This window comes from Coregonus lavaretus, assembly GCF_964263955.1.
Source record: "Coregonus lavaretus genome assembly, chromosome: 12".
Classification (NCBI taxonomy): domain Eukaryota; kingdom Metazoa; phylum Chordata; class Actinopteri; order Salmoniformes; family Salmonidae; genus Coregonus; species Coregonus lavaretus.
Genome location: NC_139999.1, coordinates 18966602 through 18981297, shown reverse-complemented (window position 1 = coordinate 18981297; position 14696 = coordinate 18966602). Strand labels below are relative to the sequence as shown.

At 41.9% G+C, this 14696-nt stretch overlaps 1 protein-coding gene across 2 annotated transcripts; it reads left to right on the top strand.

Annotated features, from left to right (window-relative positions):
- The first annotated feature begins 2001 nt into the window (after positions 1-2001).
- top1a (DNA topoisomerase Ia) lies at positions 2002-13947 on the top strand. Of its 2 annotated transcripts, XM_084173069.1 has the most exons (22): positions 2112-2156; positions 2595-2619; positions 3021-3124; positions 5652-5748; positions 6024-6150; positions 6316-6353; positions 7142-7225; positions 7521-7599; positions 7690-7784; positions 7995-8110; positions 8231-8352; positions 8500-8622; positions 8822-9009; positions 10119-10263; positions 10491-10634; positions 10716-10901; positions 11057-11125; positions 11324-11438; positions 11679-11806; positions 12057-12151; positions 12236-12385; positions 12598-13947. In XM_084173069.1, exons 3-22 carry the CDS (start codon positions 3055-3057, stop codon positions 12698-12700), a joined length of 2274 nt encoding a protein of 757 aa, XP_084029195.1. In that variant the 5' UTR covers positions 2112-2156; positions 2595-2619; positions 3021-3054; the 3' UTR covers positions 12701-13947. The 2 variants fall into 2 exon arrangements, with proteins under 2 accessions (XP_084029196.1, XP_084029195.1); XM_084173070.1 differs by lacking the exon at positions 3021-3124 and having other exon boundaries at positions 2002-2156.
- The last annotated feature ends 749 nt before the right edge of the window (positions 13948-14696 follow it).

The following is a 14696-nucleotide window of genomic DNA, read 5'->3' as shown; positions in this document are numbered from 1 at the left end:
CAACAGAAAGGGTCAAATAAGGTCATCAAAATGTCCATTACGGCTATACATGTCTGGCTCCCGTGAATCAGTGGCCAGTATCCACTTCATTTCCCAACGTCCTCAGACATAGATGGACATCGAATACTGACTTGTATCACGGGTGACCTGGCTGGTCATGACAGTTCCATCCTATGGACATTCTCTCAGATAGTGGTGGTGGACTGCAGTATTTCCACAGGGGCCAGAACAGCCTCAATTTATTTATCAAATCACCATTCCATCTCCTATGGGCTCTACACAGTTGCTTCTGCATCTCAAATTGGCACTGCTAAAGAAAAATATATGTTGCAGCTATTTATCTATTCAGTTCAAATGCACAACGGAACCTCTATCTGATAAAAATGGCCCTTTGGTGTGTGCTGTTAGGTGCTGTGTTGCATAGAATTAGGAATTAGAATACTAGAATGGACATAAAAGGTCTTATGACAGTAAAGGTCAGCCATTTTGGTCAGGGAGTTGGTAAACCATGGTCAGCCGATGTGCTGTGATAAGATATTGTGTAAAACAATGAATTTGAAGACTATACCACCCCGGGTCCTCTCCAAATACTACCGCTGCACCATCGAGAGCATCCTGACCGGTTGCATCATGGCCTGGTAAGGGAATTGCTCCGTCCACGACTGCAAGGCCCTCCAGCGGGTGGTGAAGATGGCCCAGTACATCACTGGGACCGTGCTCCCACCCATCCAGGACATCAACTCAAAACGGTGCCTGAGGAAGGCCCGTAGCATCATCAAGGACCCCACACACCCCAGCCACAAGATGCCAACAGGCTCAGAGACTGTTTCTATCTACAAGCCATCAGACTGCTGAACACTTGAACTGGAATGACCACCTGCTCTGATTCTCCGCACACATGCACTCACTCACGCACACACCCACACAGACAAACACACATCCACACACACACACACACACACACACATTCATGCTACACACACATCACAATTGCTGCTACCAGACTCTTATTATGATTTCTAATTCTGCACAATTTAAACACTTGACCCCCAATCCCCCCTTCTTCAAAACACGTGTAAATATTGGACTATAAATTGTGCCTTCCTGTATTATACTTATGCTAAAATGTCTATTCTATTCTACTGAGACATTTACTTTATGTTCGTATTCTTGTTGTATTATTTATTATTGTTGTTGCACTGTCGAGAAGGAACCTGCAAGTAAGCATTTTATTGGACTGTGTATACCATGTATATCCCGTACATAAGATTAATAAAACTTGAAACTTGAAACTTGATCTGCACAGTATGTTTATTAGCTAGCTAGCAAGTGGAATGATTCCAATAATTTCTCAAATTAACTGCCAATATGCAAACATTCCATACCAAAAATGCAGTAAATCGACACTGGCTGAAATCGGTTGATGATAGGACTTAGACAAATTGTAAATGCAATAAATACTGATATTATAAACTGGGTGGTTCGAGCCCTGAATGCTGATTGGCTGACAAAATATTTATTTTTACTGTTATAATTATGTTGATAATCAGTTTATAATAGCATTAACACACCTCGGGGGGTTGTGGAATATGGCCAATATACCATGGATAATATACCATGGTATCCAGGCACCTCGCGATGCGTAGCGCATAAGAACAGCTCACCCACTTGGGCCTTATTGCTTAATTACAACACTAACAGCTTTTCAATAAAACAAACATTGAGACATTTATGGTTTGTTTATATATATATTAGAGGCTATTTATACAGAAAATGTGTATAACACCTGTATAAACTGTATTTATAATTATACGACAATATTTTAGGTTAACAAAAATTATATTACACAATTTCTGATAGGCCTAAGTACGTATGCATGTTTTGTAGAAACTACGTAGGACCACTGAACGCGTGGGACGAAGAGCACGTTTTGAAGGAGGGGCTAAAAGCGGGCCAACAGCTTTTACCCACCCATTTAAAAACACATGCGCATGCGCACTTACATACAATTTGGACTTAGTCTGTTACACAACTGTTTCTTTCTTCATTCTGCCCGCATCACCTCGCCGGCGTTTTCCTCCAACACGTTTAACACTTTGCTTTTAACAGATTAATAATTGGAAATGAGTGGAGATCATTCCCACAACGATAGCCAGGTAATATTTGTAATCGTTTGCCGTGTCATTGCGAATGAGCTTTGTAGAACATTAAACTCGCTTGCTGTTTTATTTGCCTCAGCAGCCAGGCTACACTAACGTTAGCTAGCAAGGTAACTTGGCTAACTAGCCAATCGACAGTGAATATAATTGCAACAAATGTGACAGAAATACTTGTTTTGTCATACTTTTAATATTGTGATTTTCAGATAGTCCATTCAACTGTGAACTTTGTAGCTAGCTAACGATGGCAAAGGCACTGTGCGCTAGCTCGTTATCCATTTTATCAGACTAGTCTCATTGGCCAACCATCAGCAGGGTTGCTAGCTAGCTAGTCGTTAGCCAGTAAGCTAGCCAACAAGTTCAAAGTTATCCAGCTAGTAAGCAATCAATCAAGAAACATGGCTAGCTAACCAATCTTTGTTTTACAATTTGCAGATAGACTCCGGCTCTCGGGTCAATGGTAAGTGTAACGTCAATAAACTGAAATGTCACAATGATTTTCTCCAAATTCTGACGTGTCCGCACTGTAGTTAGTTAGCTAACGTTATCTACCTGCTAACATGGGCTAGTTCGCTAACAGACAGATAGCTAGTTTAGCAAAGGACAGAAATGGCGTCCAGAGACTAAGTCCTCTGCCTCACTCACAAGCGCCTATTGTTCAAATGGGTGGCTCTTTAATAGCTTTTAGACATTTTAAAATCTCGACTTGATCACAAATTCTTAAAGAACTGGAGGTGTTTTATTGGTATGCCAAATTAGATTTTGTTGTTGACCGGCTTAAAATGCCACATTCCGAGTCTAAAAGTAAGGGTTTGGGGGTTGAGAACTTAGTCTCTGCGCCATTTTCTTTTTTCTGTCTAGCGGTCTGACTGTAGAAAACATAGCTGAAGTGCAGATGGCTGTGATATGGAGGGGAAACACGCAGGACCGTTTGTATCAAGACATGATTTCCAGCGGTGGAGGAAGTAAAATCATCTGATGGACCCGTTTTGCTTTTAAACAACATTATTGTATAGTCTTATCCGAATTTATTATGGATAATTTTGTATCATATAGAAATACATTTACATTAGCTAGTTGTAGACTACAATGCGGGATTTTAATAACATCCCCTGACAGATTTGTGGTGCAAGTTTGACAATACACATTGACATACACTACTAACACAATTTTTGATGACTGAATTTATTGATTTGATAGCTTTGTTGGCATGGCCTAAACCACATGGCCACAGAGGCCTAACAAGTTAAACCCCCAGCAGTGGTATTTAACAAGTATTAATTACATTTTTTGAGGTTTCAGAAGCTACATGCTTCCCCTCACCACAGAGTAAAGCACTTTTTCTGAAAGATTCTCTTTTTGAACAATTTCAAAACAGGTCATGTCAATTCATGTTTACTAATCACACAACAATGTATTTCTTATGGACAAGGACTCCACTCCTAGCCCTTGGTACAGCATGGTTGGCTGCCTCAACATTCTACAGCTTTGGACAAACTAATAATCTTTCCTGATGAGTTTTGTGTGGATCCGTTTCAAAGTCCAGATAGGGAGTGGGCTTTTGACATGTAAAGAAGCGATCGCTGTCTCAATTCGAATATAAAGTTGTCAGAACACTGCATTGAAACCTGCAAGGAACAGCCTTTCCTGGTTCAAAAAAATTCCCTGCTCACAGCGATTTTGTATGAATACTAGGCCTATATCTTAGTTTGTCGTCTTGGCTCTCACATCACATAGTGGGCTTCTGATATGGTCCCATGTGGCTCAGTTTGTACTTGCAACGCCTGGGTTGTGGGTTCGATTCCCATTGGGGGGGGGGGTATGGAAATGTATGCACTCACTACTGTAAGTTGCTCTGAATAAGAGCATCTGCTAAGTGACAAAAATGTAAATGTAGTGTAGGCTATCCATTGTTGGTCAGAACAGCCTACGTCAAGCACAAAACCTGGTACCTTGTTAGAACATAGAATAGAAGGGTCCAATGGAGACTCAGGGGTTAAGCGCTGTCCCTGTATACAATATATATTTATTCCTTGTTTTGTCTTCCGCAGTAATGGAGCATGGGGCCCTGAAGTGAAAGCAGCCAGTCACCGATTTGCTCTTATTTGTTAGATTTAAGATCTACAAGAAACGCTGTAATGATATACCCACTACCCACATCCATTACAAGGTCTATAGGCAAACATCAGTCCAAGCTCTGCAAGGGCTTGTCCCAAAGAATCCTCAGACGAGTTTGTTTATAAATACCACGATACAAATTTAGATTTGATTATTTCATGGCTCTGAAGACCTATAGCCTACATTCCTACTGCAACCCCTAACTAATAGATTCTACCGATGCCAAAATATCTTAATTTAATCTTGCATCTGTATCCTCTTTGGTTTTAAATGCATTTGCCTGCCATAGGTGAAGTCAGATCATGAGGAAGGGTAAATACCATGATCTGTTTATTGGTGTCTTAACCAGTAGCTTGCTGTGGGGCATAGAGCCTTGTGACTGAGTCCCTATTTTAAAGACTCACACTTTTCAAAACATGCCTGGATGGGACTAGGAGAAAGTCATTTAATGTATTATGTTTCTTTGGCTGTCAACTCTTGTTTGACTGTGTGAAGTACCTGTCTTGTGTATGTGTCAACTAAGGAGAGAAGATTGTCATTGATTTAGCTACTGTTGCTGCTTGTAGGAGTGTGGTTAAATGAAAGCAGATGGACTAGGCCTGTTAGAACCTGCTCCCTCTCTTCATCCATGTTGATACTGTGTCCGAGGAAAAATTAACCTCAACTGTCAATGGGCACTAGGAGGTGCTGTCTTACCATGTATGCCACATATTCTCCCCAGGTTGGCACCAATGTATATCCTCATGGCCCTAGTCTGACTAAACTTAATTTGTGAAGGGTATTCTGTTAAGTGTTTGATTTGTCGTGAACAAGGGCCCCAAATCCAAATGTGCCTCAAGTTGACTGCAGATGGTCCTATTCTGTGTTACCACTACCAACCAGTAATGTATTCCAGCTGACACGCATGCACATACAATCCGACGTCAGTATTCAGATTCACACCCAGGTGTTAGATGAGTGTTCTGGCCTTGCACTTCCTGAGCCAAGAGGCACTCTATCCTGCTCTATCTAGTCAGTCATTCATACATTACAACGCTGTAGAATCTTTCCATGTCTTTTTGTGCACATATTTGTATGATGCATGTTTTTTTCTTACATTGCCTGTTTTTTTTTTTAATACTAACTTTAGTTTTCATCATGGGAATCTTGTCTGAACTTGTTTTGTGTTTCTTAAGAGTAGTGTTTACTCATTGTTCCTGGTGAGGTAGATGTTTTCTTTTGTGCTTAGTATTGAATGTTTTCACCTGCTGGGTTTAGAGAAGGGTTGGGAAAGTGGATATTTTTACAGAATGTTTCTGTAGCCTAAATGTTGACAATGGTCATTATTTAGCTTTTTCGTCAGTCCTCGTTTTAATAACTTTCTCATTTTTGCAGATTCTCACAAGCATAAAGATAAGTACAAGGATAAAGAACACAAACACAAGGACCACAAGAAGGACAAGGAGCGTGAGAAATCAAAATATGGCAACAGGTATGACTCTCCAGTTTTTTAAAGCAGGGTTGCGTAGGTGAAACGTAGTGCGTCACTGGGGCAGTAATTGACACCCACACATTTGCTTTGTCAAGCTTTTAACGTAGCTGTTTGTATGGTCATTTGTCTGATAAGCAGGGTGTGTATGACTGGCCATAGGGCAAGAGACTCCTCACTGTTTTATTGCTGTAGTACATACTCTCTTAGTTGATTTCCTTATTGGTATGTTCAGTCTGATAACTGATGCAATGTTTATGTAATCTGTGAAATTCCAGTGACCATAAGGAGTTCTCGGAAAAGAAACACAGAGAAAAGGAAAAGGAGAGAATAAAACACAAAGATGGCAGCACAGACAGACATAAGGACAAACACAAGGAAAAAGACCAGAGGAAGGAGGAGAAGGTGTGCTAATTGTCCAATGGAGATGGATGCATTGCTGCCATTTTGGTTTAGATGTGTCAATCAGTTTGTCGAATGTTTGTCCAGTCTCTTCCTCAGTGAACCTGAATGCATAGCTCTTAACATTTCAAAATATGCATTTTTTTACTTTTTGTTGTCATCTTGCAGATCAAGCCAAAGAAGGAAAAAGAGAATGGCTTTGCCAGGTAGGTTTAGTTTATGTATTGTACATTTAACATTTGTGCTGCATACAATTACTGGTTACATATCTAGGGCCCTATAAAATGTGTTATTTATTTTGCCTCAATCTTTGTTTTTCCCAACATTGTTTCCCCCAGTTTTTTCCTTGTTTTTGGTCTCAATCACACTTTTTTTTTAAAATAGAACATCCCATGTTGTTTTTCTAAGTCCATAACAATGCTTAAACCACACCAGGAGACCACTTTTGGGGTCCTGAAAAAATATTAGGTGCAGTTACCCTTTAATTCAAGTGCAGCGATGGTTAGCAATGTTTCTGTCGCGTTCATGTGATTCCAGAGTTTACTAAATAAATTGCTGCTTGATTGATGCAAATAATATAATTCTGCCAGTTAGACATGGGCTACTTTGTAGTTAACATTTAATTGAGAAGGTTTTTGAGAAAGTCTCATCTCTACCAGAAGGTTATTATTAGCATAATTGCTAAGGTCTACACAGTGTAGACATGTGTGCACATGCATACAGATGGGGGCATTCCTGTGCCGTTGCAGGAAAATACGAATCACGGATGCATGTTGTTCATGTCTTATGATTAACTTGGGCAAATTTAATGAGTTTTCTAATAAGTTCAATACATTTAGTTGATTTCCTACTAATTTCAATACATTTCTTAAAATGGTTGAATTCTGTTATAATGTCTGGATTCTGTGCGTGTTTTCCACAACAGATTTGATAGAACCCTATATATTTGATTTCAAATGCACAATTAATGTAAATGTTTGATTTCTATCACCAGCCCTCATCGCATTAAGACGGAGCCGGACAATGATGACTTCTACCACTCTCCCAAGTCCCTGAAAAGAGAGCGTGACAATGACGAGTGAGTAGATCTGTACTGACCTCTGTCAACTGGCCCACTTCTTCCTTAGTCTTTGGCCCTGTTACATTTGTACAATAAAGATTATGTTGGCTGTAGTTGCCATGTTTAGACCAACCCCATCTGGTTTTTCCTCATTCTGTTGGGAAATGACAATGTTTGATCATTGTTGGCTTTGCAGGAACTCTACAGCTGCCTTTCGGTATGACTATTGTGTAGTTTGGTGTAGAGAAGACGAAGATAGTTGTTGAATCTACCATTAGTCAGGCCTCCTTATAAGATGTTTTTGTTGTTTTAGAACTGAATTCAAGCCCAAAAAAATTAAAATTGAAAATGACAGAGTGGACAAGAAGGGAAAGAAGAGGAAACAAGACGAGGTAAGTGGAAATCTTTTGATTTTATATTGGGTCTATTTCAATGATCCGTTGCGAGAAAGGAGACTCATGCGTTCTTTGTTTCTTGTAAAGGACACCAAGCCCAAAAAGACACAAAAAAACAAGAAAGGGGAAGTTGCTGACGGGAAAAAGAAAGCAAAGAAGGAACCTGAGGAGAAGTGGAAATGGTGAGTTTCATAGTTGCCCTCCAGCTGTGTTGCTGCACAGAGCTTTTGTGAAGGCACACTGACTGACTGCTTCCTTGTTATAGAATGCTCATTATGGTGATGGTTAAAATATGGATGTTCTGTGTATCTCTGTTGGAAAAAAGGAATTAGTTTGTGCATCAACCATTTCGTTCTCATCACTTCACGTTGTTGTACCCTGTTGGACTACAGGTGGGAAGAGGAGAGGGCAACAGACGGTTCCAAATGGAGGTTTCTGGAACATAAAGGCCCAGTCATGGCAGCACCATACGAACCTCTTCCCAGCAAAGTCCGATTTTTCTATGATGGTAAGATTAATACTTGTGCTGCTAATTCTATGACGCTTGGTCCATCTATGAGTGGGTGTTGCTGAGTGGAAATGGTGGGTTTGGCTGGTTGAACAAGTCTCTGTTGAAATCCCTCTGTAGGGAAGCAGATGAAGCTCAGCCCAGAGGCTGAGGAGGTGGCCACCTTCTTTGCCAAAATGCTGGACCATGAGTACACTACCAAGGATGCCTTCCGGAAAAACTTCTTCAAAGACTGGAGAAAGGTAGGGAATGTTCAAGGCTGTAGACCTGGGGGGTTTGCAATTTAAATTCTTAGAATTATTTCATATATTTTTTTAGAAATTGTGATTTGGAACTGTAATTCCACACACACGATCATGATTTGTCTACCTTTGTTCCCTCTCCTACAGGAAATGACCTCAGAGGAGAAGTCTAAGATCACAGACCTGAAGAAGTGTAACTTCAATGAGATGGGGGAATACTTCAAGGCTCAGTCTGAGGCCAGAAAGGCCATGACTAAAGATGATAAACTGGTGAGCTAGAACAATACTTTGTGCTTTTTAAAAACATTTGTCCTTTTTCAAATGTTATAACCCCCTTCAGACAACGACTGTCCAGTGAAGTTCTAAATGAGGCAGTAGTGGTAATACCTTGAATCTTCAGGCTGGTCCTGTGTTCCAACAACTGTACCAAGATCTAACTGGTTTGACTCTGGTTCTCTGCTTCTTGTAGAAAATCAAAGTGGAGAACGAACGCCTCCTCCAGGAGTATGGCTTCTGCATCATGGACAACCACAAGGAGCGCATTGCTAACTTTCGCATTGAGCCCCCGGGCCTGTTCCGTGGCCGAGGAGACCACCCCAAGATGGGCATGCTGAAACGCCGCATCCGTCCTGAGGACATCATCATAAACTGCAGCAAGTGAGTGACAGGGTCCTGGGTATGGGTGTAACGGTACACGTATTCGTACCGAACCGTTCGGTATGGGGACCTCAGTTCGGTCCGCACTGTGAACCCGAATGAATACATAAAATATATATTTAAAAGAACACTAGGCCTATAGGCTATGCCTCTTGAGTAAATCTGAGCTGAAAAAAACATTTCAGGCTATTCCGTTAAAACAACTAGAGCCTATGCGCACATTGTAATCAAAATTCTAGTCTTAATTGGCACATTTCAAACTATCTTTTTGTGACCACTTAGTATCCCCTCTACATTCAAGCAGCCCTTCACAGCTGATTCTGACCAGGCCAAAGAAATGACAAGAGCGATAGGTATGTTTATAGCCGTGGATATGCTCCCGTTCTCGGTGGTTGAGAAGAATAGGGGTTTCAGCACCTCATGAAAGTGCTCGGGCCATTTTACGAACTTCGTACTCGCACCCATTTCAGCAAACGGGTAGTACCTTTGACAACTTCAGCTTGCTTATATAGCAATGAATTGGCGGTTGCACCCTGTGTTGCGCTTAGTACAGATGGATGGACCTCCAGGGCTACAGAGAGCTACTTAACATTGACAGCCTATCACATTACCCTGGAGTGGGAAATGAGAAGTAGCCTACCGTGCTATGAGTCACACGAGCGCATCATTTCTTATTGTTAGAAAACATTATAGCGTAGCCCTATACAATGTCTGAGCCATGTTACATATTAATTTCACATGCATTTTGTACTTTTTGTGTTGAGTAATCGTGTTTTCATTTAAGAAAATACAAAGTGTTGTTCCTGATGGTGCTCTCAAAAATAAAAATGTAAACAGTAACTGTTGGCATTTCATTTTCCCACTGTACCAAAACCGAACCATGACCCCAAAACCGCAATACATACGAACCGTGGGTGAACCGCTATACTCCTAGTCCTAGGTGCAGGTGGCAATATGAACATAATGAAAGAAAAGGCTTACAATGTGCTATCCCCTTCTCTTGATTACATTGACCGATGGACTGCTTGTTTGGACCAGATTAGTGTGTGTTTGTATCGCCGTGGATACTTGCTCTGACTCAGCCACTTTATTATTTCTCTCTCCCACAGGGACTCCAAGCATCCCAAGCCTCCCCCTGGCACCAAATGGAAGGAGGTGCGTCATGACAACAAGGTGACCTGGCTGGTGTCGTGGACAGAGAACATCCAAGGCTCTATCAAGTACATCATGCTGAACCCCAGCTCCAGAATCAAGGTAGGTTGACTAGCAGGTTCATCTTTATTATGGCTCATGGTGGATGTAGTGATTGTGGGGGCGGGAGATGTATTGTTAGCTTTTAATGAAGTCACTCTTGAGACGCCAAAGGCTGCAATCCCATTCAACATTTCTCGATTCTGTTTATTTCCTACATATTTTTTCATTGTTGTGCCCCCTGTCTCTTCCCCCTGATTGCTGTAATGGTAGTGTGTGTTGGTCCTCAGGGAGAGAAGGACTGGCAGAAGTATGAGACGGCCCGAAATCTGAAGAAGTGTGTAGACCGGCTAAGGAACCAGTACCGCGAGGACTGGAAGTCCAAAGAGATGAGGATCCGACAGAGAGCCGTGGCACTCTACTTCATCGACAAGGTGAGACTACTGCTCCACACACACACACACACACAGCCCCAAGTTTGGTTGTAACATGTTCCCTGTGGTGCTGTGCCGCAGCTGGCTCTGAGAGCAGGTAACGAGAAGGAGGAAGGGGAGTCGGCGGACACGGTGGGCTGCTGCTCCCTCAGGGTGGAACACATCAACCTGTACCCCGAGAAGGACGGCCAGGAGTTCGTGGTGGAGTTTGACTTCCTGGGTAAAGACTCCATTCGCTACTACAACAAAGTCCCCGTGGAGAAGAGGGTAAGGCAGGCCTTGAAGAATTGACATTTCATCGCAACATTTTCTGTGTCCTTTTTCACTCGATATGAACTACAGTGGTTTCCAGATTACTCTCACTCCAGAGAATGCTTGCTCCTTGTTATTCTTATGAGTTGTAAATATTCTGTCCTCCTTAGGTATTCAAGAATCTGCAGCTGTTCGTGGAGAACAAGCAGCCAGAGGACGACCTCTTCGACCGACTCAATGTAAGAACAAAAAAATACTTGTGAGGAAGGACTTTCAATCCACGTTACTTGTGAATTGCAGCGTATTAGTCATGTCGCTGGACCTTGTGAGGGGAAAAACACTGAAGTGTGGGAATTGGATATCGTCTTGTAATTCTGCCCCTCTTGCCATCAGTCATATTTAATGGTGGCATTCCTCTCCATCCTCCATCTCTGCAGACCTCCATTCTGAACAAGCACCTTCAGGAGCTGATGGACGGGCTGACGGCCAAAGTGTTCCGTACCTACAACGCCTCCATCACCCTGCAGCAGCAGCTGAAGGAGCTCACCAGCCGTAAGTCACCCACGGCCATGAAGCCCCACCCAGGGACGGAGGTTCTAAGAATACACAACCTACCCAAAACATATTTATCTCAGATTTTGGATTGGTATGACCAGAGGTGGGAGGAGCCTTGTTGATGACATGAGAGCTCCAGAATGTTGTAGATATTTGTGTGCAGGTGGTCACTTGTAATATGGTGTAAAGTCTATAGCAAGAGTCATAGCAATGTCCATTTTCTCCCCTATTTTGTAGCTGATGAGAACCTTCCAGCCAAGATCCTGTCGTACAACAGGGCCAACAGAGCCGTGGCCATCCTGTGTAACCATCAGAGGGCCCCGCCCAAGACCTTTGAGAAGTCCATGCAGAACCTCCAGACCAAAGTGAGTCACGGGGAGGACACGGCCAGTCGACCTGACAGATGGCGAAAAAGGAAACAAATACTATTGCTACGATTTGGGATTTTGTTTTTAGAGTTAACTGTTTGATGTCCGCTGGAGGCATACTCTTCCCTTTGTTATTTTGGGAATACTTGGCTCTGTATTGGCAGTGTCTTTTATAGCCACATAGTAAGAATCCAGCTATACTTGGCCTTAGTTTCAATATTATTAACATTGATAATATTTATACCAGATTGATGCAAAGAAGGACCAGCTCTCTGATGCAAAGAGGGATGTGAAGAGTGCCAAGGCTGACCTCAAAGTACGGAGAGACGAGAAGTCCAAAAAGTAAGTATGTGGATATGATTGTCATCCACTGGTACTTATGCGCTGGGATGTAGAAGTAGCTGATTCCCTCCCTTGCTCCCCCAGAGCTGTGGAGACCAAGAAGAAGGCTGTGGAGAGGCTAGAAGAGCAGCTGATGAAGCTAGAGGTGCAGGCGACTGACCGCGAGGAGAACAAGCAGATTGCCCTGGGCACCTCCAAACTCAACTACTTGGATCCACGTATCTCTGTGGCCTGGTGAGACACGACCGCAAACTTGTTGACCATCATGCACAATGTCTTGCTCTCTCCATTGCTTGTTCCTTGGCCCACATACTCCGTTGCTCAGGATATGTGGGTGTCTTTTGATTAGTTAAAAGTAGTGAGTGTGTTGAGGGGTTTAGTTTTGAGTGTCTGAACTCCTGGAGGGTTGATCATTCTAATATCCTTCTGCTTCTGCGGTCTCCTAGGTGTAAGAAGTGGAGCATCCCTATCGAGAAGATCTACAACAAAACTCAGCGTGAAAAGTTTGCCTGGGCTATCGACATGGCAGATGACGACTATGAATTTTAAATCCTGTTTGCGGTTTTATAATTATGCGATTTGTATTGTAATTTTATTGGATACTTGTTTTTAGCTTAACCGATTACACCAAATGGCCAGCCTGACAAGGAAATTATAATGAGTGTGCACTCAACAAGCATGGTGAGGTAGAAGGTCGGGTGTCAGGATGTATAGGCCATTACAGATGAGCTGGAGGGAGGGGGGACGATGTGGGTTAGTCTTTGAAGGTTGGAGGTCAGATTCAAGGGCAGGACTATACCCACACCCAAAGGTGAAGCGGTTATCCCAATGATTGGATGAGAACCAGTGGATTACCTTTTCTCTCTTCCTCTTCAGCCACATGCACGACCTAAAGGTGTCTGAACTTTGAACTCTGGGGTCCTATCGCTACTGTATTCAACAACAAAAAATGACTGCTTTGTGTATCGTTTAGATTTATTCTTTTTTGTTCACTTGGTCTGTATTTTTAGCCCTCCCATGTATTATTAATGGATTCTATATTTTAATAGAGAAAAGTTAAATCAAATGAAATCCTGATGTACACCCACGCGCCTTTGAGGAAATGAAATGTGATCTCTAGGTGTGAGTTGTGGGGGGGGAGACATGAAAGCTGTGTTTGGGTGAGTGTGATGTTTTAAACTGGACTATGTTGATTTTGTACCATGAAAGAGGATGCATTGACACGCAAGGAGAAAATGCTACACCCATGTCAATATTTACATAAGCAGGCAGAATGTGATTAATTTGTTTTACAGTATCTATCAGGGACTGATTTTCAATGTAAATGTGAACCAATCGTTTAATTTTTCACACCTTGCATTGCCAGCATCCTCTGAATATTTCTGCATAGTCTTCATTTGGTTTTAACTTAATAATTTTTAATGATTTGTTTCTGAGAGGAAAAAAACTCTCATATCTGTTACTTGAAAAAAAAAATGCTATTTTTAATTAATGGAAAATGTTTTTTTTCTTCCAGAAGGGTATGTGAGGGACATCAACATTGCCAAAAAAATATACAAATCTGTTACAATTTAGGCAGTTATTTTTTAAATTGTGTTAAAGACTGAGGACGAAGAACATTAACAGGAGTTTCAATGTGAATTTTATTCCACTCTAGTGTCAGAGGAAAGTCGGTGTTTATAGTGGTAAGCTCAACTTCCTTTTCCTGTTTTTCAACCTCTTCTGTCATAGCCTCCAATCATGTTCTTGTTTTATGCTCATTGTAGGTTGAAAATGAATAAAACCCCTCAACTCCACACTTGGGGTCTATTTTGTGTTATTGCTGCACTTGACTGATAGGCCTTGCACCAAAGGGATTGTTTTTTTCTTGTCAAACTTCCTCCACTGAAGTTGGATCTGTCACTAGTATGTTCCGCCTGCTCACAGTCACTTTTCAACATTTCTCAATATGTTCTGTGGTAATGTTTCAGGAGGCTTCCTGTGTTCCCTGAACTAGCTCAGTCTGTCTGTCCTGAGAACAACAGGCCCCAGGAAGCACCACTGCCTGTTGATTTCGGACCAGTCGCTATGAGGGATCAAGCAGGGTTTTGCACAGGCCTGGCTCTCATGTTTGGACTTCTTTATTAACACCTTGGATCTATTTATCAACCCTTGACATCTTTTATTTTTAATGAAAAGATTAAGCTTGCAAATTGTGCCTCTGACAGACTGCGGTGTGCAGGGTGACCAAGACCATATTGAGACCAGTTGAGTGCAGATGTCAAGCACCATACAGGTGATGTACGTAAGATTTATTATTATTATTATTATTATAGTATAACATGAGTGCAGACTTCCAAGACGGTCCATTTCCGTGTGAGGGCATGTTTCCGAGCTGGGATCCATTCAACATGAGCAGTAACTGGGGCTGACTGGACTGATAAAATCATTTTGTAGCCATTCTATGATGCATAATGGGTTAAGCATTATTCAATAAATGTCATATCAGTAAGGCGAACATCTGCAGATTTTAGGATTGTTATCCTCTATCATAAAAGGTATCTAA

Excerpts from the sequence above, each read along its gene's own strand:
- top1a (XM_084173069.1), top strand. The coding sequence starts at position 3,055 with ATGGCTGTGATATGGAGGGGAAACACGCAGGACCGTTTGTATCAAGAC. Across the intron at positions 11,439-11,678 it reads GCTGAAGGAGCTCACCAGCC|CTGATGAGAACCTTCCAGCC; the intron begins GTAAGTCACCCA and ends CCTATTTTGTAG. Across the intron at positions 11,807-12,056 it reads TGCAGAACCTCCAGACCAAA|ATTGATGCAAAGAAGGACCA; the intron begins GTGAGTCACGGG and ends TATTTATACCAG.